This window comes from Aspergillus udagawae, assembly GCF_001078395.1.
Source record: "Aspergillus udagawae IFM 46973 DNA, scaffold_9, whole genome shotgun sequence".
In the NCBI taxonomy this organism is placed as follows: Eukaryota; Fungi; Ascomycota; class Eurotiomycetes; order Eurotiales; family Aspergillaceae; genus Aspergillus; species Aspergillus udagawae.
In genome coordinates, this window is record NW_025091272.1 from 734085 (window position 1) to 760335 (window position 26251).

Consider the following 26251-nt stretch of genomic DNA (forward strand, 5'->3'; position numbering starts at 1 on the left):
GTAATCTGGCTCTATCACTATTTTCCGCGGTGGTCCAGGTTTCTGCAGACCAACTTACAAATCAACCAGCGCACGAGGAAGAAGGAAATATTGGAACCAAATGCATAGCCAAAACTCCGCGGACAGAAGAAATCTATATATTCTTGAAGAGAAAGACAGAAAAGGGGGTATGTTGCAAGCTACAAAGAAACCCATAGATAAAGGCATATGAACAGGATTTGAATCGATGTATCGCGGCAAAGATACAGGACCAAGAAAGCAACCGGCTTAAGCAGCGGCCATTTCCGCTCCAGGAGCGGCAACAGCAGCCGCACCAAAAAGCCTCTCCCTCCATTCGCCGCACACGGCCTCGAACCCACTGACGACGTCCCGACAGACGCGGCCAGCTTCGCGGTCTCGCAACCGGCGGTCCCAATCCCCCTTTTCGATCCACCGGGTGCCTTCTTCGCGGCCTTCCTCCTCGCGGCGCAGCTCGGCGACGAGTTCTCGTGCGGACCGCAGTCGTCGCGAGGCGGTTGCAGTAAGCTGTCGCGATTCGTAGAGGGTGTCGCTTAGGCCGCGGAGGGACAGCGTGAGGTCCGTGGTTTGTGCGATAAGAGTCTGGAGGCAGACGAGTGGGTTCAAGGAAGGCGACTGCGAAGGTGTGGTCGGTCTGGAGTGACGTGTCTGGCCGGGGAACGGGTAGGGCAGGTTAGGCAGAAGGCCTTCGTCGATGAGTGGGATTAGCTCATCAATTGCGTCCGGAGAGAGGAGCGGATAGGGGGAGAAAAGGAGAGGGTGCGTGAGGGTCTGAAGCGTTCTGGTCTGGTGGGTTAAATGTGAGGCGATGGAGGTGTGTGCTGTTATTAATCTGCGGAGGTCAGCAGATGCTTGTGAGTTTATCAACTCGGAAGACGAACGTACCTCATGGCGTTGTTCTCGATCCCGCTCTGGCTCCCTAGGTCCCGGAGCGTCTCAACAACGCGTTTGATGACATGATCGTTCTCACTGCCGTTGTTCTCGATCCCTCGCCGGGCTAAGCTTTCGATCTCAGCCATCTGCCCCTCAAGACTGGGCGATATGTCAGCCGCTTCCTCGAAATCTGACTCGTTTCCGTAGTCGGAGCCGTCGTATTGCGATTCATGTCGCCGGTGATTTCGTTGAGTGCCGTTGCGAGCTTTGACCCGAGGCGGTTGCAGCGAGACATGGCCCGGCGCGTAATCCGACAAGGGCGATCGCGGTCCCATATTGTAGTCGTCCTCTCCGTCACTTCTGGTTGCGTCCTGTAGGTCCCCCAGTGCATTGTCCTGACCAGAGACGTAGCCATAACCCCCTTCCTCTTCTTCATCCCACGCGTCCGCGAGTTCGTCTGCAAGGTTTCCCAGCCCCCCTGCGTCTGCAGGGCCTCCGAAGTCACCTGATAGCCTGTACGACCCGTTCATGGCTTGCGCATTCCGCTGGCGGGGTTCCCCCGGCGAAGGGGGCGCTGAGGAACGAGGCGTCCGAGGCGATCGTATAGGACTCTGAGAGAAACCATTGGGAGCGTAGGTTCCGGGGGAGATGGGGTCGAAATCGAGGTTGGAGGACTGGCTGTGACTATAGCGGTGAGACAGTCTCAGGGGGGATGGTGGGATGGCCGGCATGATGCAGGTCAGTTGAAAGGAGGTCGAGGATCCCACGTGGGGTTGTGACGAGGAATGCAGACAACAGTCAACTGAGAATCACTCCTCAAGGTTTTGGATGTCCTGACAGATCAACTGTGTTGTTTTACTTATCAGTTGAGGGGTCTGTATCGTCAAATGTCGATCGCGGAATGAGCTGGACGCGGACAGGGGGGCTACACTGGGGAGAGGAAATAACAAGAGCGGATTTCTCAATAATCATAGCATCACCAGGATGCTCGAAGAGTAGAAGGAGAGACAAGAGAATGGGCGAATCTCATGACACAAAGAATGGATTTCTCAATAAGAATAATAAAGAATGATGATGATGCGAAGACAATGAACTACTCTCAGCAGAGGAATAAACAGCCGCTCTTCCCGTGACCGCCGAAGCCCCAATCAGATCACTTAATTTACATCAGCTTCTTTATTTCATCTTCACCCCACACCACCAAGAGCTTCACTTCTCCTGAGCTTGCCTACGGCCATTGACAGCCATTTCCTATTAATTAGCAAAAATGAGTTCCATCCGGCGCATGTCCCCAACGGACCTCCTCTCCCTGAATCTTACCAACCTCGACCCGCTGACCGAAAACTACGACCTGGGCTTCTACCTCAACTACCTCATGCGATGGCCCTCACTCTTCAGCACCGTCAAAGACCGCACAGAAGGCATAGTCGGGTACAGTACGTGCAAGCCACATCGCAGCTATATCGCCACTGTAAGGCTGTCATGTCGCTAATGAAACCACACAACAGTCATGGGCAAACTCGAAGAACAACACCCTTCAATGCGCCACTCGGAACACTACACCCCCTGGCACGGACATATCACCGTGCTGACTGTTGCCCCAGCCTGGCGACGTCTGGGCCACGCGCGCCGCCTGACCGAGCGACTCGAGCAGGGATCCGATATCAACGACGCCTGGTTTGTTGATCTATACGTGCGCGCTGGGAATAAGGTCGCCGTGGGGATGTACAAGGGGATGGGGTACTCCGTGTTCCGGCGGGTGGTCAATTACTACAGCGATGACCCGACGGGGATGTCGGATTCGGGCGAGGATGCGTTCGATATGCGCAAACCGTGCAGTCGAGATAAGAAATTGCAGCATATACGCGAGAATGGGGAGGAATTTTTGGTGAATCCGGAGGATGTTTCGTAGCAGGCAGCGTTTGGTTTTACATTTGAGCGGGCTGTGGGGCTTGATGCAGTTGATTTAGCATGCTGGCGTTGGGGGCTTAATACTTTGGTTTTCTGCGGCAATATGGATTCGAAAACATGGGCTGATGATAGACAAAATCACTTTTATTTCCCGCTGAAGAGAATGCTAGACCCTATCATGGACAGTGCATATATGAAAAAATGCGAAGAACCCATTCACTATGAACAACTGTTCACGGTGCAAACCCGAAAGCAAAGCCACAGCCTCGATCTATAATGCAATACCGATCTATGCCCCCAAAACCGACGATGCATCTGTGATATGTACCGATTAATATGATATGTGCTTTTGATAAGCCACAAACGCTTCGCATGAGTCGTGCAACGTTGGTAACACTGGTGGTTATCATGCTCTGACGAGCAGCCGGGGCCCAGTGCGCGAGAATCGCAGGGCCCCAAAAATAGCGGCTGCCGTGAGGAGGCAGCAAGCGGTAAAGAGTTGAACCCCGAGGTATTTATGGGTATTACTCAAGATGGCTCCACCAATTGGTGTTCCAATCAGCAAACCAATCGAGGTCGTGGCGAAAATCATGCCAAGACGAGTACCCAGGTCGCGGATATCTTTCGTCAAAGTGACCATGACTACCGGTGGGAGCGAGACAAACCCACCGGAGCTGAGACCGTACAGGACGGCAAGAACAATGATGCCGGGCACATTGTGCACGCCAATCCAGGCAAAGGCCAGAACAGCCGTAGCTGTGACAGCTGGCGTCAGCATGTTCAGTGGGCCGGTGTGATCAGCAACGAAGTTGGGCAAGATTCGTCCCACGGTAGAGCCCGCATTAAGCATGGAGAGCAGATAGAACCCCAAATTTGCATCGACGATTCCCGTGTCGATGGCATAGGACTGCACGTAGACCAGGAAATTATAGAAGCCCAGGAAGCCCAGAAACATGGCAACGGCGAACATCACGAACGCTGGTTCTTTAAAGGCAGACAGCTGGACCAACTTGCGTTTCTCGGTAGGCAGAAATCGCATGCGCATGAGTGATAGGGAGATGCAGCAGGTTCCGAAAACTACGAAGCCCAGTGAGCGAGTCGCCCACGCAAATCCAACTTGGTCCTGCAACTTATTAAACATTATCGGATAGACCACACCCCCAATACTGCTGCCTGAAGCTGCCACTCCGTTGGCTAATCCTCGCTTCCGCTTGAAGTACTGGGGAAGAAGAGCAACCGAGGGAACGAATAGGCATCCAGCAGCCAGGCCGACACAAATTCCCTGACAGAGTATCAAGTGCCAATACTGCGAAGAGATACTGGTCATCATCAAGCCAAATGGGAGCACGACGGTGCCAAACATGACCAGAGCTCGGAAGTATCCTGCATCAAACAACGGGCCGGTCACTACTCCAAAGAGCATCAGAAGGAACGATTGCAGAGAGCCAATCCAGGCAATGGACGATGACGAAACATTGGAGAGAAGATTTTGTTCATAGTACGTCTGGAAAGCGCCCCATGTATTGATCACACCCCTAAGACGACCTTGCGATTAGCGGTTCGAAAGAGCAGCCTCAAAATGTTGTACCTACCATGAGTTGAAGAATAGGAAGAATGACCCAACGACCTGCAGCCATGCCAGGAAGCCTGTATCGAAGGTTGGCTCTTCTGAATGCTTCTCTCCGGACTGCTGTTCTGATGCGTCGGATGTGCGCATATTGCTCTCATCATTGTTGTTGCTATTCGCCGAGGGCGCAACGGCCGTCTCCTCCGCATGTGCCCTTATCCCCATTCCTGTCCTTCCAGAGCAATATCGTATAAGTCGGACTCAGCGCGCGAAAAACCACGGGCGGTTCTATGTGTAGCGGAAATGTGATGGCGAACTATGCAAGAAGGGTATGTATAGTCCAAAAAGTCCGCATAGAACTACAAATTGAAGACCGACGATGAATCGACTCGAAGCGGACGAAAATAATTCAAATCAAGACTCACCCAACAGCTGTTAATTCTATCAACATGCGACACGGAAAAAACAGCAGATGCGCAAAGACCAAATTTATATACGATAATGATTTCTCAGCAACCTTAAGAGTCAGCGGGGCAACTAAAAAAGTCCAAGCTTGCCAGCCAGAGGCCCGATACGATAGACCACTGGGACTGCGGCTACCAAAGGAGAGATCCACTGTGAGCCGGTCCATAAGTATTCCTTGGGAGGTCAGAGGAATGAGTCAGTCTTCAAGACATACGTGACCGGCTTTTAGGGCGTCGGTTGTTCGGATCGAGCCCATTGACCTTAACAGGTCAAGATTTGATAGGTGTAGTAAGTTACTTGCGGCATTGACTACCGCTAGAAGCCTTCATCCTTGTCCTTGGGGTAACTCCGAAAGTCTTTTCCATTCGAGCAATAATGGCCAACGGCTCCTGATGGATAACCGAGGGACAAGGGCCCACTCAGCTACCAGAGTCGGTAGCAAACTCAGGCCTTAAAAACAAGTCAGCAATATGGTCATATGCTTTTGCATATGATCCGCTGTAACTGTGATTGATTATCAGATGAGGTAGCAATTAGAACGGGACGGAGGTGAGTTGAGGCGCCCCAAGCCGCCGAAAGCATGGACAAACGTTATGTGCCGACTTATCCAGCGGGGAAGGATAAGCTTGCTTCACGATGCTTGGAGCTTGATTCTCATTAATAATAGAAACGAGGCGTATAAGATTGTGCCATAACAGTAGCTTTGGATGCCGCTGGACACAAGAATAAAGTTCCCCTGATCATGTTGGACTTCTGAACTGACGAGGAATGAAGTTAGTCCAGACTCAACTGATGCCAAGTAAAAAAAAAGATCACAGTAATAAAAGGATTAGATGGAGTAAGACATGACTTGTGGTGGAATGTGGATCGTCAACTTGGGGAGTTTGGGGCAGACTCCGAAAGACCGAACCCCCGAGACTCTGTGTTGCTAGATCCGAGCCAGTTCATTCGGCAGCATGAACCAGACTTTAGCTTCCCATTTGCAGTTATGGAGAGATGAGAGACCAGAACTCAAGACTATATATGCTTGCAGCCGGAGATCGTAACAGTATCCGCGCGATTCAAGAATGTGGTGATAACTGTATGATACTGCGTAGCAACATTCTGTTGACTGCCTAGTTGTTATCATATGATCTTGAATTTCACGCTAAGCTTCTTTTGGAAGAAGGCTGTATGCTTAGGACTACAGACCACAGACAAGCTACATACTTCAGATTGTATCATATTGGAGTCCACCAACACAAGCTCATCAAGCTCAAAGTGACTGAGGTCAGGTGGAGATAAAGACTTGCTGTCTACTCGTCTTGTCGCAACGGCTACTCCAGCCTGCAAAGGGACAAGAGAAATGAAGGTTTCGTACTCTTCAGGGGGAACACTCCTGTACTCTTCACCTTTTCGCATACTTCGTTCGGTCTTTCATTATGTTTTGCCCTGATATCGTGCAATAGGGAGTTATGCTCGAGGGTTGTGAGCGCAGGGCTGCAGACAGCACACATAGCATACATTTTGTTGGAAATGCTAGAGATTATTGGAAACTCCAGGTGTTTGAGGATGTGGATAAAACCCGGGGCCAATGGAGTGAACATAACTTTTTTTTTTTTCATATTCTATCCATCAAACGTCAAGTATACTTCTTTTCTGTTCTTTGCTGAATTCCAAATCCCGGCGACCGGATCATTAGCAATGCAATGAGCGGTTCGCTTCCTGCTCCCAAACTCCGAACGCTATGCGGGGCGTCAAATCAGAAGACCATAATTAAAATGACAAGTAGAAACAAATAGCTCAGTCTCAACAGACATCCACCCAAAGTGTGATCGGGCTTAGAGTAACTCTTCACACGTCCAGTCCTCGTACCTAGATTTTTTCGAAAGCGGATTAGACTTGCGTCCATGCTCAAGGTGAAGGGATAACTTACGTTCCATCTGGCAGATATCTCCTCACAATGAGTGGGATCTTCTTCTGGTTCAGCTCCTTGATGGCAATCTGCAAAGGATCTGTCTCTCCCTCAAGATCTACAAGGACGGGAGCATTCATACTGTGACAAATGTCAGTTCTACGGTCTTCGGATGCCACATCTCGCACGATGACGAACCTGATCTGTAAAGCTCTGGTACCCAGGACTCGTGCCCTTTCGTATTTGGTCATATACGGGGTTGTCTTGCGTTCTTCGTTGGGGATTTTCTTCGCCCGTGCTTGTTCCACCACCTTGCCCGAATATCCGGCACTGGGATCGCCAGAGACGACAATACGGTCACCATTGACTGCCGGCGTATAAGAATCATCCGCATAGCCATCGGCGCCTCCCTCGGCACCTTCGATATCCTCGGGATTTATGAAGTCTTCGGGCTCATTCTCGTCGAACACGTCCTCCGCGGGTTCGTAGTCGTAGCTGTAAAATGTGCGAGTCAGAAAGGCTGAACTAGCTCAAGAAACAATTTTCGCCAGTGGATTGTGCAGAGCGATGCAAGAGGACTGCTTCCAATCCAGACTGGAAAATGCAGTCTAAATGAGGTGTCCTTACGTTTCCTCAGCGTCGTGATCTCCGTAGTCAGACATGGTGTCAAATTGAAGCTGGCAAACCAAATGGATAGCAATCAAGCGAGCGTGTTCAGCAGGCACACAAGTTAAAGGACGGCCAATATCACGTCCGGGAATTGAGACGCCGCGGAAAGATCGACCTTGCGACAGGCTTGGTGAGGATGAAGATTTCGATGTCGCGACCCTCCAAAAATGGCGGCGGAAAAAGTTCCTTGGCCCGTTAACACTAAGCCCTTTCGAGTCAGCTTCGTCACCGCTTTCAACATCAGTCCCCGGCAAAATTTTAAATATAAGATGTTCTTATCAGCAGTTGAATGTGCGCTTAATGCGTTGACCATTGTTCCGTCTATGCTCTTAAATGGTTGTCTTCCTGTGAAAGCCTAATATCAAGGGCTCTGTTTGAGCCATGGGTGAGAAGCGCAAACTTGAGTCGGATGAGCTCGCTATCCCGAACAAATCTCGGAAACACACGACGCTGGACGATGCTGGTAAGACGCTTGAACAGCGGGATTGGATTGACTCTGGAGCTGAACATCGCTATTGCAGATCCGATATACGAAGAACCTCAGTCAGATCCAGATTATGTATCTTCCGATGAAGCCAGTGTGAACAGCGACAGTCTCCACGAGACTCCAGCGACACCGTTCTCTACGACCTCAGCCAAATATCCTTCGGAGCTGAAAACTCACCGCTGCCCCTTCGATGGTTGCACAAAGGCATTCAACAGGCCGGCGCGACTTCAAGAACACCTGCGCTCCCATAACAATGAGAGGATCTTCAAGTGCACATTCGAAGAATGTGACAAGACGTTCCTCCGCGCATCCCATCTGAATCACCATATCAAAAGCGCACACACTGGGGTCCGAGACTACGTGTGTGACCGTCCTGGCTGCGGGAAGAGCTTTGTGACCGGCTCCCGGCTCCGTCGACACTTGGCTGCCCACGATGGACGGGATAAGTACCGCTGCACGGAGTACCCGCCGTGCAATGAGACGTTTCGGAAGCATACCACCCTTCAAAAACACATCATGACCGCACATCTGAAGCAAAAACCTTTCCAATGCCCGCACACAGACCCGAGCACCGGGCAGAAATGTTCAATGGCATTCGACACAGCAGGCCACCTTCGAGCCCACGAAAGCCGCATTCACACCGAGAAACGGTTTAGTTGCGCGGAATGCTCCCAGCACGAAGAGGGCGCCGCAGCAATATTTCCCACCTACGCCCTCCTACAAGCTCATATCCGATCCGTCCACCCCCCCCAATGTCCCAATTGTGGTCTCACCTGCGCGACATCCCGCGAACTCCGCCGCCATCTTGAAGTCGCGCACGGCGACGTCAGTCTCGAGGAACGCAAGACATTCGCTTGCACCGTCCCTGGCTGCGACCGCAGCTTCACCAAGAAGGGAAATCTAACCGTGCACATCCGCACCGTCCACCAAGGCGAGAAACGCTTCGTCTGCGGCGAGGCCGACCTCTCCTCCTCAAAAAAGGTGCCCGGCTGGAACAACGACGGCTGTGGCAAGCGATACGGGAGCAAGCTCGCGCTGGAAGAACACATCCGCACCGCACACTTGGGCTACCAGAACGCCAAAGCCGAACGCCGCCAACGTCTCGGCCTCACCCGCGATCGACAGCATTCCACCGCCACCTCACCTGGTGTGTCCGCGCTAGCCGCGCTCACGGGTGAGGGCTACGCCGAGGAAACGGGCCGCCACATCTCGTGTCTTGTTGAGTCGTGCCCGCATCGGTTTCACAGAGACTACGATCTCTGGGTCCATATGAGTGGCAAGCATCATTTCTCCGAAGAGGAAACCCGGGATCTGTTTCTGCGGCGGGCGCTGCTCGCCCATGAGTTCGGTGCGTCTGCTTCTGCTTCTGCTTCTTCTGAGGAACTGTTTGGGGGAATTTACGGCCTCGAATTCGATAACGATCCTTCGTCGTATGACCCGTATGCGTTGAACGGGACTGAGACTATAGCGGCTTCTGGCGCGGTCGAGTCGAAGCCGTTACCTACGCACGGCGCCGATGTAATGATGCATGACAACAATTCTACGATACCCACCACTGGCGATGATATGGCGCTGATTGATCCTGTATTGGCTTATGATATGATGGAGCCGTAGCTTTGGAGCGATTTACTGTTGATTATTTTCGGGAGTTCTCTACAACCAAAATTTTTCTTTTCATAGGATCTATTCTTGGGACTGATCATGATAAATGAGGATATGCTGGATCAAATTTATTCCTTTCAACCACTGGGTCGTATGTAGATCGCATAGGTGGCCGTCAACCTCATACTCGTACTCTATGCCAGATCTTGCAGGCCGTTAGAAGCAAACTACTATAATCAAGTCCAATCCCTCACATTTACCTTTACCAACACAGTATTGATGATAATCGAGCTGTTGAAGGTCAGTAGTCGTCAGAGTTCAGACCTATCAAACCAGGTCCGTCAGAGACGGTCTGGTCTGGCTGTCAGTAAACTTCTGGATTCAGGTGTCAGCATTCACAAAGCAAAACCCAGTGATGCCCCAAGCGGAGACACTCCTCTCGGCGTGAGTCAGTATGTTACGCGATATTCAGCATCTTGACCTGGTTGGATGAACAGTTAGCTGCTGGCTCCGCTCCGCGTAACGAGAGATAAAAATGGAAGAATGCATCAGCCATGAGAAACAGAACAAAATTCACAAAGGGGAGTATGACTAACTATGTAAGTACATATGTGATTTTCTTTTTCCTGCTTTTTCATTCATGTCCCTGGAAATGAGTGTCTTTGTTTCTTCGATATGGAAACTAGATAGGCCGCAATGCCTCGACAAGTGCCAACAGAAGACCGGCCCCGAGCGCATGCGATCATCGCAGCCGAAAGAGTCAAGAAGACAAAAGTTATCTTCTTCCACGAAGAAACAATTTGGAACCAAGGGGTTCGTGCTAGATGAGACGAAAGGAAGAGGGTGGATGACCGTACCAAACCAGATTGAAACAGATCCTTGAGATTGAACGCAGCTCAAACCGCCAACCATGAGTTCTTCCCGTTCTTTTAAAAATTTTCTCCTTTTTTTTTGCCGATTTTCGAATGTTTCACTGAGAGGAGATGGCCAAGTTACTGTCCAAAGGCGGATATTCAACGGATTGCTGGCCTAGGTGACATGAAGGCTGTGCAGGACGTCACTGCGGGCGTGCGTTTTGAATCCTAGATGGAACGTGCGTAACCTGCGAAGTGATAAACAAATTGCTCTTCCTCGGTGGAAGCAGGATGGTCAAGCGTTGTTTCCTCAGCAAGAAGGCTTGCAGAAGGAATAACCAAGGGGCCGGTTTTCTTTGCCATGTTCTGCTAAGCAAGTAGAAGTTAGCGGCCCCGATAGAAAGAGGAGCTAATCTAGTTCATCTCCTGTGTAGACTGACCTTGCGATTGCCCTCCCAAGCTCCAGCGAGTGATCCATGGACTTCGGGGAATTCAGATACCATACGAATCTGCATGACCTTGGCAGATTGGCGACCAGAGGTGCCGTGGTTGGAATAGCCCTGCTTCTTCTTCTTGTCGCTCTTCTTCAAAAAAGAGGCCATCTCAACCTGACACCACACCAAAATTTTGGCAGATCTGAAGACGTCAATAAAGAAGGCCGGGTTGCGGTTCGCGTAGATCTCGTCGTCGTAGGGAAATGGGGTCGGAACCTGCGATTTAATCGAGGAGGGGCACAGTCTGACCTCGGCCAATTTCTGCATGAAGAGGATGTAGCTGGCACTCGGTTTCTCGGAGGGCTTGTGGATGGTAAAGTTACGAGCAACGTCGCAAAATAGATGAACAGCCGCAAGTCCTCTCGCTAGACCAAGCCACTGAGCAACCTTGAACAGCAGACTCATGATTTTTCTCTGATGATCGTTCAGAGGCCAATCAGACACATCGACAAGATCAACATCGGTAGACGACGAGCGAGGAACCCTGATATGTTCTGGTGGCAACCATCCAAATCCACGAGCCTTATCAGGGTCATGCTCCATGACATGGTGTTTGAAAAACTGGTGGAACCTTGTGAGCTCAATTTCAGATGATAGATAGTTGTTCCAGCCAATGCACGCCCGAGAGCTGTCACACCGCTGTGCCCTCATGCTTGTCAACACAGTGCGCTCAATACAGACGGGGAGATCACTATAGAAGTGTCCTGTGTTCATTGTGGTCAGCTTCATCGGTAGGTGGAACAGTGACGTGAAACCTTACTTTCCTCGTCAATATCCTCCGTTGCAGACCGCATGTCACGCTCGAACGCTCGAATCACCTTGATGGACGCTTCAAGTGTCTCGCAGGACTTGCCAATCTCAAAGGGCCTGCAGTTGATCCAATAAATGGTCTTGTCATCGTCTCCACGCAATGTCGATAGCAGCCGTCTCAACATCTCAATCTCGGACATGAAGAACGTCTCATCGACCAGTTGAGTCTCGCTTGGCTCACATAAAGCAATGGGATAACGGGCACGCAGCCACCGAACTAGCTTCACTTGGGCGGTCTCGATCTTGCCGTCAGTCTGAAGAAGGAGGATCAAGAGGTGGGCGAAGGAGCTGGGGAACAGATCTTCCTCGAGCAGTGGTAGCGTAGCCATGATCTCTCGAGTAAGGGAGTCGGGATCGAATCCTTTGGCAAATTCGTCCATCAGTTGGGCAAAATCGTGAAGCTCGGCCGCGGTGACTTCTCTGACTTTCTGATCAGCCCAAGGCAGATCCTCATCGTCACTCTCTTCGATATCGTCAAGGCCAACGGTAGTCTCGAATGGATCCTCGCATTCAATCTCAGGTGAGAGGGGGAACACGTCCATATTGGTGACAAAAGGCTCAGCCACTGCTCATTGGAAGTTTCGAAGCCTGAGACAGACAAAACACAACAAAGCACGCAAAAAAGAAACGCCAAAAAAAGAGAGAGGAGTAGAAAACGAAACTGAGAAGAAAAACAAACAAATTGAAAAGTTGAGGCTGAAAGGATGCCCCTGAAGTCGTTTCGATATCTAAGGGTCTGGCTGAAGCATACAACACAACTCCACGTGCTCTAGGAATAATCAAGATGGTATCGAATAATAAACGACGCGTTTCGGTGGTGTAAGGAAGGAGAGAGATATGGGAGAGATGAAAAGGTGTGGAAGGGAGGAAGAGGTCAGAGATGTGCTGAGGGCGAATGAGCAATGAGCAGTGAATATCTGTTGTCATGGCGAGGATGCCACACACGACCTCATTTGAAGAGGAAAAACCTCTAGAACTGATATTCACTTTTTCCCTGAGAATCTGTCATTAGAGCTGTTGTCGGTCAATCTCAGTGACAAACTGTATTATCCCTGGATTCAAGGTGAGAACAGCTGTCATATGAGGCTATCTTTCCCGTCAGAGTTGAGTCTTCAGCCCAGAGGAAGGATTGCCTCCACAATATCAGCATAGCGAAAGACAGATACAGTCAGTCATTCCTGTTTCACCACTTTGGGGCAGCTCTGTTAGCTTAGGCCTAGCTCGACAACTAAGGCCATAATGATCTCAAGGACTGATCCTCGTGAATCAACACGAATCAGGTGTTCCACTTGAGAATAACGCCGGAGAGACGACACTGTCAAGAGCTAGACAGTTTGCAAGTTGAAAGAGTTCACACAACTGAATGGATGTGGACGTCCTCTCCGTTTGAACGGTCTATCAGAAGCATATAGCAGTCGACTCTCTGATTTAAGTCGAATCCCTTGCGGGTTTGGAACACACTGATCCTCAGAGTTAAATGCACCAAATGCATCGAGTCGGACCGACAGTCTACTCTGAGTCTTTGACTTGTCTAGAGTCTGCTTTTCATTGCGATGTGCTGGATGGAGCCTTCCTGGAGGAGGAGACAACGCAGGGCCTCTGAATGTCTGATAGGATGTCTTTCTGATCTCCTCAGAAAATCCATGATCTGAGAAATGTCTACGTAATAGTGGACCAGAGCGATATGGCCCATTTGGATGTTCGTAAAAGTGCCAAGGACGTTCAAGTCGAAAAGACTAAAATGAGTATGGAATACCGCTAATAGAGACCTGGGCCTCCCCATCATACCCCTCATTTATAAGTCAATTGGACATGTGGATAGTACTGATCGATTCCATGTCAGAATCCAATATTGGTATTTTCCTATTCCTCGCTAATAATAAAGATCATACCTCACGCCAAGAGCATACTTGGTACGGAGAGCCCAGGCTTCCGATGATGACCTGTGCGATAATTCTACGACGTGATGTAAGGCCATGGTGGCTTGTTGATGATATGATCGAGGTTCAGTCACTGCGAATGCTCTCAAAATTCAAGGCGACCTTAAACTGTCACTACTACTGCACGAGGATGAGGGAATATCTATCTAATAGATTATGATTACGTGGTTGATCATCAAGGGCCCCTCGTTGGTCATCCGAGTCCATGGGTCAAGAGAAAATTAAGCCCACTGCTGAGGTCATAATATGCTGTCTGGGACTCTGGATACAGCAAAGATCGCTGCGTTCAGTGCGCGTCCGATGGGGTTCTCATGGGGAGCTCCGCTCTAACTACCGAGTCTAAGGCGATAAACTCGCTGTCGGTGAATGGCTCCCACATACTAGGTGATCGCTGTGCCACGAATCTAGCACAATTATACCATTGTAACTCAAACACGTCCATTCTTCGCTGGAGTTCGAAAAGAACTTTACCAACATCGACCTTGTATTGTGGCAAGGCGTGCCTTTCCCTTTGCGCAATAACCATGGAGACAAATCAAGTGGCTTAATCCATGGCATGCAGCCAGGGACAGACCGGACAGGCACAGAAGCGTTAGGAATTGGGAATTAGACCTCGACTGTCCTCTCGTCAACCCAGACGTTTGCCACTGGTTACCTTGCCTTGATAGACAAAGACGGGCGGCAGGAAGATATCAAATCCTCCTATAGGAATTTTATGAAGGTACCTAGAGCCTTAGTAATAGCTGGCGTTCCCCAAGATGTGTGGCTGCATGGTATTGGGGCTTACAATGGCCTGTAATGACATTTTCCTACGAAGATTATCATTGTGGCCATTCGGATGTGTACGGCTGCCAAGTGCTGTGCAGTTGTCAAAATGTCCAAATAATTACATCCAAACGTCCATACAACTCCGCTGTTAACCCTGATTTGCGCTTAGCGTTTCACCTATGCAGTCGCTTCGCCTCGCCTCGTTGAAAATATGTGTGTGTGTGTGTGTGTGTGTGTGTGTGTGTTAACAAGGGTCTCTCCATATTCCCCCGAACAATCAGTAGGAGCCGTACTGTTAACTATTTAGCAGTCTAGTCTAGTCCAAGAATAGACATCTTGGCTTTTCCCTTGGATTCTCTCAAGCCAGTAAGACATGCATATTTCTCTGTTGCTATATTTGGGTGTGTTGACACACTGAAGTAAGGAGTATGCTGGACAGGGTCAGATCCGTTTTGTCAGAATAATAAGAACACCTATGGTCAAATTTGTTAGCAAAACATCGACTCTGTACAACAGTGTCTTTTTCTGCTTCTCCTCTGAGCGAGAAATTATCTTTCTGAGGCTCAACCCCTATTCCATATTAATGTATCTTAAGATTCACTATTGTTTATCCGTTCAAAAGGGCACTAGTATACAAATACTAATAGATTGCGTCTGGACTACATAAGATACCCTAAGTAGATACAGACTACAGTATTTATTATTATTAGACACTTTTTCCTGTCTTTACCGCGGGGTGGTTGGTCTGGCCGCGTCACAGGTGATTTAGCAGCCAATGATAAATACTACTACTATTCACTATCATTATTCATTAACACTTACCAGTGGCTAGTGACAGTCTACTAAATGATTACTCCACTGATGTGACCTTTTGCCTATAATTTAACAATGGCAACAGCAGTACACACGGGAGTGGAGGCACAAGAGAAGAATGTGTCTGATCATATCATGGACAGAATGACATGACCAACTGGAATGAGAGCAATGATCGCATTCAGGGAAGAGATGGATAACGCCAAAAGTCAAACCTTCCCGGTATGATGAAAGGTGTCGAAGCGGAAGACCCAAAAGAACGGCAATGACGCCAGCCGCGTCTTGGCCTGGTGGTTCGGTCATTCTGCATGTCTCTGATATTGGTATCATTATCTGTGCTGGTAGATAGACATGGTTGTATTAGTATTATTATGCCTAGTATCTAGTCTATCTAATAGTTCCATCCAACTCCTTCTCCTAATAGAATTTCTCCTATTTCATCCCTATCCTTTGGCTACAATCGATATTCTCCTGATCGTCCCTCGAACCTGGACACCGCCACAGGATAATTCAAAAGGAAAAAAAAAAAATAAAAAAAGGTAAAAAGGAAGCTTCTGCGAAAGTGTGGTAATACATTTACCATATCCACCATTAGACCCACGTTCACTACCTACTAGGATACTACTCCTCCTACTACGGAGTAGTAGTAAGTAGTACTACTTACTACCTTAACTTACCCTATGATCCATCTTTCCTCATCTCTCTCTAATTCCTTCTATTCTTTCCTCTCTCGCTCGTTTTCTGGATTTTCTCTTTGATTGCTTCCTCCTCGAAGAACCTATTCCCTCTCTCCTCTTCTCCTCATTTCGACCACCCACTCGCGGCTCTTCGCCCCGCCTTCGTTCTCTCCACTGATCAAAGAGAGACTGAAACACCAAGCCTGTGACTGCGATTATCCAAGTCAGGCGCTTGCAACCTGAACTTTCCTCGTCACCAGCCCATCTTGGCGGTCATTGCGACACTGTCCGGTTGTGACCCGTCCTGCCACTCTTTACAAAAAGCTATTTTTGTCTACTCCAGCAATTCATCAAATCCTACATGGAATCCTCTCTTCAATAAATCCCATTCTTGGCGGGCCCGAGACCCCATTGCTACCTCCGCGCGGAGGAACCCGGATTCAACACACTGTTACTCTTTTTTCTTACTATTCATCTCTCGTTACTTGCCTGTTGTTTAACCGCGACCCAACGCTTTTTCCTATCGTTCCGGTCGAGTTGCCTGGCGGTAGAGTGTCTCATCTGTCATCTCAAGGGCTGAGCCGGCAGCTGGCCTTCTCTTCTGCAGCTTCTACCTCATTCTATCAATAGATCAGTCACCGGAGTCTAGACCTAGATCAATATGGTTCGTTCGCGTGGTGAGTAGACGATCGTCCCCTTCCCCGAATTCCGAATGACGGTAACTGATAACCCCTTGCGTTATCAGTGCGGTCTTTCATATCAGCCTTTGGTGGCTCGTCCCGCAAGGAGAACGCCGGACAGTATCATCCTACGGCTTCAGCCTCAATCACGTTGGGCAATCCTCCGTCAAGATTCGAGACTCCTTCTCCCGATACTCCCTCACCGATCGAAGGCTCGCCGTCGCAGTTGACAACAAAAGCGGAACGCCGCATTTCACGGCCAGCATCGACGGTCTTCTCTCACAATCCTCCGTTGACGGAGCTTTCAGAAGATACGCCGCCCGAACTTCAGCCGATATTCACTTACCTCAATAACCATGCGAACAAATTGTACCATGAAGGATATTTTCTCAAACTGAATGATCTGGATACCCGTATGTGCTGTCTCATGTGTCTGTCGAAACTAACACGAACTGATTCAATTGCATTTAAGAGGGCCGGCCTTGTTCCGATCGACAATGGGTTGAATGCTATGCGCAACTTATTGGAACTGTACTTTCAGTATGGGATGCCGCTGCGCTGGACGCAGCACCAGAAGGCGAAGAAGTCCCTTCCACGTTCATCAATCTGGCGGATGCTTCAATTCGAGTCGTGAGTACTGGATGAAGCGTTATAGAATTATTGGACTCTAACAAAAAAGCAGATTGAATCGTTGCCCACCAGAAACCAAGCAATGGAACCATTGAAGAATGTCTTGAGCATATGTTCTGCCGGGCAGAATCGGTACTTGCTGCTTTTCAATTCTTTCCATTCACTAACCCAGTGGGCATCAGCCATTCGTCTTGCCCTGTTCGAGCATACCTCGCTCTATGAAGCGTACACAGGCTCAATCATTGCCGGCAAAGGCAAAAATTTAAACAACATTCGATCCATTCTCGAGCGCAACCGCTTCAAGCAGGAAGATTGGGCTCGTGTACGATTCGGAGCAGGAACACCTTGGAGACGATGCTGGTTTGTGATCTCACCTCCGAATGAGAAGGAGGTCCAAAAGGCGCAGAAGTCGTTCAAGAAGTCTGCCTATGATCGGGCGCCTAGACTGGCCACCGGAGACATCAAATTCTACGAAACGAAGAAGACCAAAAAGGCGAAACCTATTGCGACCATCACCAACGCCTACGCTGCATATGCCATATACCCCCAGTCCAAGGCCTTGATCGATCAGTCGACTCTTGTGAAAATTGAGGGGACTGTCACAATTCATGCGAATCCAGAGTCGACTACTGAGGGGTTCGTCTTCGTCATGCCCGAGGTCCATCCTGCCATCTCCGGCTTCGAAATGATGGTTCGCTTCCTCATCCCCACTTTCGACACTTTCAACCTTTATGGGCGGCCTACACGCCTCATCGCTGCCACGAATCACATCAAGAGCATCATGTTCGCATTCCCCAACCAACGGCGTTATGGATACCTGGACGTCCTGGATGTGGCGAGTCTGATGCAAATGCCTGGTAGCCACACCTGGACGGAGGCGGAATGGAGGAAGCAGCTGAAGGACGCGACTGCTCAGCGTATGGCCGCGGCAGGGAGCAGGACCAGCAGTATTTCCTCAAGAAAACCACGCTACAGGGCCAGTCTCCCCAATCGCTATAGTAATGTGCCCGCAGGGGCTCCTCGCGACAGGCACTTGTTACCGGAGGGCCGGCCAGAATACAACCAGTCAGCAGATGCCATCCTAAATGAATCGCCAAAAGAGGACGTTGCATCCAGTTATCATTCTCGAGGCTTTTCTGATACGACAGGAGTTAGGTCCATGCAAAACCGCGTGCAGGCTCGGGTCATGGAGGGCTCACCGTCATCTTCTGATCAAGATCTAGTGCCGGTGGAACGGCAACAGGCCGGCACTGCTAGTTTCACTGACCGCAGCAGTGAAGAGGGCGACCGGAAGCTACAAGTAGATCCCCTGGCCGCCGCCATTGAGGCGAATCTACGACCCCAATCTCCTCCTGACCCGGTAGCCATGCCGCCAGCGTTTATGCATGCACCAGGAGAGACTCCTTCAAACCGGCCATTACCTTCGCCAGATCTGAGAAAGGCCAATAACAGGATGTCCGACGGCACTCTCTCACAGCTCGCCGCCGCTGGAAAGATGAATCTGTCCAACTTGGCCCTACCCTCAACGGCCGAACATGGAATCCAGGAGTCCAGTGTCACCGACAACTTCAACCGCCCATCGGCTCCGACGAATGAGAGTTCGGCAAATCAAACACGAAGCTCGCCAGCACCGGTCAGTTTGAACAACGCCTTCGGTCCACCACTTGTCAAACCGACCGCAGGTGACCTTCACCAAGACGGTACGAAAGCTGTGAGAAGGAAGCCTCTGCCTTCTCAGCCGCCGAGAGAGTTTGACGCTACCAGTCCCACTGGGGAGCCCAGTTACGATGACCTGCGCCATACAGTGGACGAAGAAGCCCTGAACCGAGTCGGCTCCCGTCAGCTGTCATTCCCTTCGCCCGTCAAAGAACGCCAAGCGGATGATGACAGCGTCTACGATGACGCTTCTACAACGTCCCCTGACTATGCCAGTACGCACGAGTCGGTATATAGCAAAAAGTCCGTCAAGTCTGTTTCAAAGCCCAGAATGGGGGTCATGAAGACCGTGGGAACAGAGCCCAAGAAAGATCTTGTCATTGGGGACGCCCGTTATACGCTGGATGAGCCGTCGCGAATTGATCCGGACATTCCAACGGTAGATTTCGGGCCAACACTCACCTACCTGCCCACCACTGGACGTCCGAGCACATCGGATACTCTGAAGAAGTTTACGCATCATAGGGCCGGTTCGGATGCCACGGAAAAACAGCGCTATGCGGTACCGACACATCCCATGGACCACGCTCATTCCAGGTCTCCCAGTCAGGATGACCACCGGCGAAGTATTCTCTGGCAGCCGGGCATGGCACGTCCTACAACACCTGGTGGCGGTCTTACTCCAGAACAATTCGTGCAGCAACGAGCTGCCCCTAGCCCACCAATCCATCTACACCACCACCGGGCAACTTCTACGACTCCTCCACCTCGGAGACCGCTCTCGGGAGACTGGATGGCTCATACTCGCTCCAAGTCTCAGATGACTATTACCAGAGATCCCCAACCTCGGCCCCACTCCCGTGGCGCTAGTAGCATGATGAACTACAACGACATTTCATCTCACCTTTCGGCTCGGGAGCAGGAGCACGTGGCTCGTATGACAGGATCTTCCTTCTTTGATATCTCTAACGACAAGAGCAAACAGGCACCTCCCGTTGACCCAATGGGCCTTGTTGGTGCGATTGATGCTCGAGAGCGTGAGAAGAAGAGTATCAAAGAAGGAATGTCGAATCAACTGGTGCAGCACGCAATTGCGCAGCGGCAACAGCACTGGCAGCACCACCAACAGCAGCAACTTGCCACAACACCTCCTCATAATTACGGGCTACAAAGTGGCCTTCAGAGCAGTGTGTACAATCTTCCGGCGGCTAGTCACACTTGGGATGCGCTCAATCAATCTTATCGTGCTGATGAGCCTCGCCGTCAGTCTTGGTATGGGCCATTTGCGTCTCAGGCACCCCAAACACCGCCAATGTATCCGCAAAGCCAGCCTCTGAACCAGCAAGCTGGCTACTTTGGGAGTGCAAACCCTTTGCATTATTAGTTCTTTCGTCCCTGATACACCTTGACCCTTCTTCCCTTCACTAGATCCCTTCTCTCTTGTCCTCTTCTCCCAATCGTTCTGTTCCATTTGTCGTATACCAGCGTCTGCGCTCTTTTTCAGATGTTATGCATTTTTCCTGCTTTTGCAAATGTGCCTCAAAAGGGCTTGCATCTATGCCAACTTTCTTGACGCTCCCTAGAACTAGACTGTCTAGATTCCTACGCAGGATTTCCCTTGCTGATTTTCCTCCTATTTACTTTACTACAGCAATTGCTCCGTCGCATTACGCATTGAATGGCGTTGTGAGAGCAGGTCTGGCGTCTTCGGTACTGCTTCAGTTGCTTGTCATTCCTTCGTGTCTTTTTACGCCGTTGCGGCGGTGGGCTGGCTTTGACTCATTAGGAAAGAATCATTCTATCATACGTGTGTCTTTGGCTTACTGTGCTGGTTTCATGTATATAGGACGCATTACATACAACTGGGCAGGATACAGGCCTGGCTTTATCACCTTCAATCTTTTCATTACTCGGTTTTGTGATCTTTACTCCTTCGTACCTGCTACTGAAAATGGTCCATGGCCAACCCTCCTGGGTACATCGATTTGTTCACAGCACAAGGGGAAGCTCATAAAGATTTAAACCACTATTTCTCTGATTTGCTATGTATGCTCTGTCAAATTCGACACTGCTCCCCGCGAGAATAAACCAAAAAACCATAATGCAATGCTGGAGAGTCCCGAAACGCCTTGGCTACCACTAATCCCAATCACTTCTTCGAGAACACACCCCCTTATCAGTTCAAATCAAATTTCAGTTCCATATGGAAGTAACACATCTTGTAATTTTCTTTTTCATTGTCTTTTCTGGACAAATGAACGACACTCAGCTCGAATGCAACTTCTTCACTCTCAGGGCACCTTCGTACAAACCACGGTCAATGGCTGCGGCAACAGTCAAAGTACCACCGATGATGGCACAGACACCCGTCAGGAAACCCGAGAAGTTCTTGGGGCGGGCCTCGCGGTTGATGACCTTCATTGGCGAGATGTCGTAGTTGAAGAAGACTCCGGGGATGCCGTTCGCGGCGTGCAGACGTTCCTTGTGCCCTTCGTCTGAGGCGTCGCCGCCACGCAGGGACCGCTTGTGCGAGGTCACGGAGTACTGGTGCGTTTCGATGCTGCCGCCGGGGCCGTACAAGATGCCGTGGGAGCCCAGGGGAGTCTGGTCACCCGCGTTGTGGGCGGCGGACGAGAAGAGTGGGTCCCAGCCCAGGGGCAGGTAGGACGTTGAGACAACCTTGACGAAGTAGACGAAGTTGTATGCCGGGTCGTTTGTCTCCTGGCTTGTGCTGTCGAGCGGGTTGGTGTGGTGGTGGTCTGTCCACTGCCAGCGGTCGGAGACCTCGTCGGGGAGCTGGGGGCCGAAACGCAGCTGGTGGATGTGGTGGGTCATGGTGTGTTTTTCGTTGTCCGGGAGCTCGAGGTCGAGGTAGTTTTGCAGGTCGTGCGCGTGGACCTGGCCGCTGGTGAAGCTGCGGCCGGGGGCGATGTGGAAGTTGCCGACGACCTTGTTGACTCGCAGGACGCCCTCGAGGCGGCAGCCTTCGCGGCGCTGGGCGTCGATGCGCGCCGCGTAGCCCTCCCGTTCGCACTGCTCGATGTTGGAGCCCTTGCCAAAGGCCCAGTTCTTGGCTGCGTAGGCTTCGCGCACTTCGTCGCAGGTGTTGCAGCAGCCTTGTTTGATAGAGCCCGGGAGAGGGTCGGCGCCGCCGCAGTCGCCGCAGTAGTTCGGGTCAAGGTGTTTGGCGATTTCCTCTTTAGAGTGGCTGACGGACGGAACGCATTCGTTAGCAATTGGCGACAATAGCGAAAGAAAGCTGGCTGCTTACAGGTCCAGAGCTTGAACATCCAGCACACGGCCTCCCTCGGCAGGCGAACTCAGGCGCACCTTGTTAACGCCATGTGCCACGCCAACTTGCTGTTCGCCTGAGACGTCCATCACATCAAGGGTTAAAAGCTCGCATGGTAGTCGGGGAAAGGTGATGTTCATGTGGATCTCCATTCGCTCGCCTGTCCAATGCCATTATTCGCATCAGTGTCTATTTCCATGTTGTCGGTTCATCGTAGGTCCATACCTCTCGACTTGTCAACAACCAGTTCTGGAAGAACAACCACTCGTCTATAGTCCAGCCATTCTCCCCAAACCAGATACAGGATGACTACCAACGAGGCCAGAGTGATGATACCTCCGGAGGTGGTACGGATGCGAGCATCCTCAACTGTTTTGGCGAAAGCATCAAGCCTCGTAAATCGCGACTTGGCAGGCATCTCTTCAAGGAGCGACGATCATAAGGTCGAAAAAGTAGACCACGTTGAGCAGATAGCTCGACGAATTGATCAGCAACAATAGCGTGCCCGCACGGAGGGGAATCTATAGCGGAGGTATCCAATGTCAATGAAGCTCAATTGGTAAACAGTTTGGGATTCGCGGCATGTAAATAAAACGGCACAGGAGACATCGACGCAACTTACAGGTCAGAAAGGTCACTCGGCGAAACAATCATCAGCAATAACAAGATTGAGCGTCGGGGAGTTTCTCCTCATCAAGTCCGGCTTTGGGAACAAGCTGTCCTGATGAAACCCAAAACGAACTAAAGCATCGGCTTTACTCTAGGTAGTTCACGCTAAGAGGTGATGGACACTTGGGAGTACAGCGCGTATCAGGTACCACTGATAAGCCGCGCAAGCTGACTGCATCGGTATTGGTATTTCAAAAAGGACAGAGAGCAGTTGCTGATTGGCGCATGGGGCCCACTAAATCTCAATGTCACGTGCTGGAATATAAGACACAAATAGACCTCCCTTTGATGGTAGGTTGCACTATAAGCTACTAGGTAGGAACAACATCAGCCTTCATTGTCACAATGCCAGAGTAAAAAATCACTTACAAGAAAATGAAAAAAGAAAAAAAAAAATTATAATAAAAAAATTGCCTCCGGGGAGGATCGAACTCCCGACCTTGAGATGTCCCAGAAGTACTCTTCTGAGTCATATGTGAGATATGAGACTCACGTGATAACCAACTACACCACAGAGGCAATTGTTGGGTGACAGCGCTAGAAATTAATCCTATAAGTCAGATAAAAATATGCTATTAAACACTCAATCCGGTCGGAGCTTAATATGGGTCTTGCTCCCCTCAGGCATCAACAGCTCCCAGAACAAGATGTCCGCCCACGTGACCAGGCTGGAGCCTGCCGAAATGCTTTTGATTCACGTCACTTTTTGTCCTCAACTTTTGTCCAACAACCTCAAACCTCAGACAGAGGTTCACATCGCCTCGTTCTTCTCCTCAAAATCATACGATCCATTAGCTTATCTCTTTTGAAACCGCATACTTGAAAATCCTCGCTTCCTTTTTCTCCTCGCTCACTTATTTCCTTCGTTACATGTCGAATCTTTAAGTGGAACTCGGTTTTTTCGAGGCGCACCGCGCATTTTCGCCTCTTACTACCCTAAAAACCCTTCCAACGTCCACTTGCAGCCCATTCCACTCTCCTCCGCCTCCGAATTTCCTTGACACTGAAACAACATGAAAGGAAAGGGTTCTCGAGCTCGCTCCGGCGCCTCAGATCGCGGAGGTATTCGCAAGCGGGGTTCTACACGAATTGACCGAGATGGCGACCTTTCTATGGATGGGGGCGCCGCTCGCGGTCGTGGAAAGAGGGCGCGCGGCGACACAGGCCGTGCGACTCCGGCTGGTGGACGGCCTCAGGCTCGGGACAGGACTTTGAATGCGATTCAGAAAGCGATCGCCAGTAATGCGGACTCGCAAGCGAATATTCGGCAGGGAACTCGAGGAGGGGGCTTGGAACAGGTCAGCGTTCGTGGCTGGAAACAGAGCAAGGCGGCTTCCAACCGTGATGGAGGCCTTGAGAGTCTCATCGCTTTCCTCGAGAAAAAACTCACTGCACCCGATTCGAAAGCTGGCGCCCGCGCAAGAATATCAAAGGTATGTGCAACACCAGAATTGGCGGTCACCGACAGCAAAAACGCGCGGCGGTCGTACTCTCCGGTCTGTTCTCGTCTTCTCCAGGCATGGTATTTCAGAACGACGATCGGCAACGTCTAGGGTCTTTCTTTTTCCTTGAGCGTTTGTTTGTTTGGGTGACTGCGGTTTCAAGGTCTCTTAAGCCTTGCTAACTTTCACTAGTCGCGAGTTGAAGGCGACTCTGTAATAGTGTCTATCCGACCCGAATTGTTGGATAGAATGCTTCAGATGAATGGTTTTAGTTTTGCCGGTGCGCCTCTCACGATCGAAGCGTACGGGCCGTCCGCGCATGGAATGACCGATCAACCGATGCTCTCGGATATTGCTCAAAATGGCGGTGCTCCCTCGACCGCCGATACCAAGAGCAAGATGACTGCGATTTTGAGCAAGCGGTATTATCAACAGACAAAGTTGCTTGACCTTTCTAAGCTCGGCAGCGACCCCGATCTTTTGGCCATGGGCATCTTCAATAGCACATCCACCGAGTCCAAGTTCTTCCCCGCCCTAATGAAAGTCTGGGAGATGAACTTCGACAATTCTACAACAAGACGTGAGGCTGTTGAGAGTGTCAGCCTTGCAGACAACCAACTCGCAAACATCACAGTCGTTACAAGTCTAGCCCAAACGATCCCCGATTTAAAAAACCTGGATCTCTCGAATAATAACTTCAAAGACGCGCAGTCCTTGATCGGTTGGCGGTGGAAATTCCGCAACCTTGAATTCCTCGACCTTACTGGTACTCCTTTTAGCGCCGATCCTACCTTCAAGGAGACAATGATGAAGTGGTACCCGAAATTACGAGTATTGAACAATGTTGAAGTTCGGACAACGGAGGAGATCGCTGCCCAGAAGAAAACACCGATTCCCGTCCAACCACCTCACTTCTTGGATGAATCGCACATCGCGGAAAACTTTGTCCGAGCATTCTTCGTTGGTTATGACAATGACCGCAACGACCTTCTCAACGGCGTTTACGACAATCACTCGACTTTCTCCTTAAACGTTAACACATCCGCGCCGAGGGCTCAACAGACCGAGACCGCTGGCTGGGATCCTTACATCAAAAAGAGCAGAAACTTACTCAAGATCAACCACCTTCCAGCTAGGATGTCTCGTGCCTATATCGGCGTGGAGAAGATTCGTGAAGTTTGGAATAGTCTGCCCAAAACCAAACACCCTGAGGTGGTAGCTCGTCCCAACGAATGGCTCATCGAATGCTTCCCCGTGCCGGGACTTCCAGATCCGTCCGGGCAGAGCAGCACTGGAGTGGGCGGTCTCCTGATCATGGTTCATGGGAAATTCGAGGAGCTTAGTGATGGAAAAGTCGAGGTGCGCAGTTTTGATAGGACATTTATCCTTGGTCCTGGTGGAGGAGTTGGTGGTATCAGAGTGGTCAGTGACGTTCTTTGTCTGAGAGCGTATGGAGGACATGAGGCATGGGTTCCTGAAACGCCAACGGCCCCTCCGTCAGTTCAGCCCCCAGTTCAGCCAGCAGTTCAGCCAGCAGCTCCCCAGGCAGTCCCGGAAGGCTATGGTATGCCGTTGCCCGGAAAGCCCGAGGCGCAGGTCCAACAAGAGCAGCTGGTGATGCAGATGAGCACGACGACGAACATGACTTTGCAGTATTCCGAGATGGCGCTATCAGGAAATGGCTGGAATATGGAGGCTGCTCTGAAGAACTTTGAACAACTCAAGGTAAGCTTACCCGGACTCGTCCGTCTCGATGATACATTATAGCTAACTGCGTTGGCATCTGCAGGCACAAGGAACATTACCTCCAGAAGCTTTCCTTCCCGGAACTGTCTAACGCTTAAGACGGTCACCGTCTCAACGTTCTTGATCGGCCTCTTCATTATCACTCAACGCACCACAGAAAGAAACAAGTGCGGTAACTAGGAGTACAAATTCTATTCATACCATATGGGTGGTTAGCTTTTCTGCATGGCTTTGGCGAATGGTTTGGCTTCATAATAGCCATTTGGGTTTTATCTCGCTTTGTTGTTGTTTTGA

At 50.4% G+C, this 26251-nt stretch overlaps 9 protein-coding genes and 1 non-coding gene across 10 annotated transcripts; 4 read left to right on the forward strand and 6 right to left on the reverse strand.

Annotated features, from left to right (window-relative positions):
- Positions 1-267: 267 nt before the first annotated feature.
- Aud_010495 (uncharacterized protein) lies at positions 268-1622 on the reverse strand (the record flags this gene model as incomplete). The annotated part of the gene is made up of 2 exons (XM_043295335.1): positions 268-850; positions 904-1622. 2 exons carry the CDS (start codon positions 1620-1622, stop codon positions 268-270), a joined length of 1302 nt encoding a protein of 433 aa, XP_043151270.1.
- Positions 1623-2158: 536 nt separating this feature from the next.
- Positions 2159-2803, forward strand: Aud_010496 (peptide alpha-N-acetyltransferase complex B subunit NAT3; the record flags this gene model as incomplete). Its single annotated transcript, XM_043295336.1, has 2 exons — positions 2159-2327; positions 2400-2803. 2 exons carry the CDS (start codon positions 2159-2161, stop codon positions 2801-2803), a joined length of 573 nt encoding a protein of 190 aa, XP_043151271.1.
- A 405-nt stretch (positions 2804-3208) lies between these two features.
- Positions 3209-4594, reverse strand: Aud_010497 (MCT family MFS transporter; the record flags this gene model as incomplete). The annotated part of the gene is made up of 2 exons (XM_043295337.1): positions 3209-4337; positions 4395-4594. The coding sequence occupies 2 exons, from the start codon at positions 4592-4594 to the stop codon at positions 3209-3211; spliced, it is 1329 nt and encodes a 442-aa protein (XP_043151272.1).
- Positions 4595-6654: 2060 nt separating this feature from the next.
- Positions 6655-7390, reverse strand: Aud_010498 (DNA-directed RNA polymerase core subunit RPO26; the record flags this gene model as incomplete). Its single annotated transcript, XM_043295338.1, has 4 exons — positions 6655-6688; positions 6750-6869; positions 6927-7223; positions 7356-7390. The coding sequence occupies 4 exons, from the start codon at positions 7388-7390 to the stop codon at positions 6655-6657; spliced, it is 486 nt and encodes a 161-aa protein (XP_043151273.1).
- A 388-nt stretch (positions 7391-7778) lies between these two features.
- On the forward strand, positions 7779-9498 carry Aud_010499 (C2H2-type zinc finger protein; the record flags this gene model as incomplete). The annotated part of the gene is made up of 2 exons (XM_043295339.1): positions 7779-7860; positions 7919-9498. The coding sequence occupies 2 exons, from the start codon at positions 7779-7781 to the stop codon at positions 9496-9498; spliced, it is 1662 nt and encodes a 553-aa protein (XP_043151274.1).
- Positions 9499-10568: 1070 nt separating this feature from the next.
- On the reverse strand, positions 10569-12186 carry Aud_010500 (uncharacterized protein; the record flags this gene model as incomplete). The annotated part of the gene is made up of 3 exons (XM_043295340.1): positions 10569-10709; positions 10781-11538; positions 11595-12186. The coding sequence occupies 3 exons, from the start codon at positions 12184-12186 to the stop codon at positions 10569-10571; spliced, it is 1491 nt and encodes a 496-aa protein (XP_043151275.1).
- A 4317-nt stretch (positions 12187-16503) lies between these two features.
- Aud_010501 (PH domain protein) lies at positions 16504-20192 on the forward strand (the record flags this gene model as incomplete). The annotated part of the gene is made up of 4 exons (XM_043295341.1): positions 16504-16519; positions 16588-16935; positions 16995-17152; positions 17205-20192. 4 exons carry the CDS (start codon positions 16504-16506, stop codon positions 20190-20192), a joined length of 3510 nt encoding a protein of 1169 aa, XP_043151276.1.
- An 881-nt stretch (positions 20193-21073) lies between these two features.
- Aud_010502 (retrograde cargo receptor ERV46) lies at positions 21074-22518 on the reverse strand (the record flags this gene model as incomplete). The annotated part of the gene is made up of 3 exons (XM_043295342.1): positions 21074-22016; positions 22080-22260; positions 22326-22518. The coding sequence occupies 3 exons, from the start codon at positions 22516-22518 to the stop codon at positions 21074-21076; spliced, it is 1317 nt and encodes a 438-aa protein (XP_043151277.1).
- A 662-nt stretch (positions 22519-23180) lies between these two features.
- Aud_010503 lies at positions 23181-23288 on the reverse strand. The gene has a single exon. It is a non-coding gene; the product is annotated as a tRNA-Met (tRNA).
- Positions 23289-23782: 494 nt separating this feature from the next.
- Positions 23783-26048, forward strand: Aud_010504 (mRNA export factor mexA; the record flags this gene model as incomplete). Its single annotated transcript, XM_043295343.1, has 3 exons — positions 23783-24202; positions 24404-25936; positions 26001-26048. 3 exons carry the CDS (start codon positions 23783-23785, stop codon positions 26046-26048), a joined length of 2001 nt encoding a protein of 666 aa, XP_043151278.1.
- Between the last annotated feature and the right edge of the window lie 203 nt (positions 26049-26251).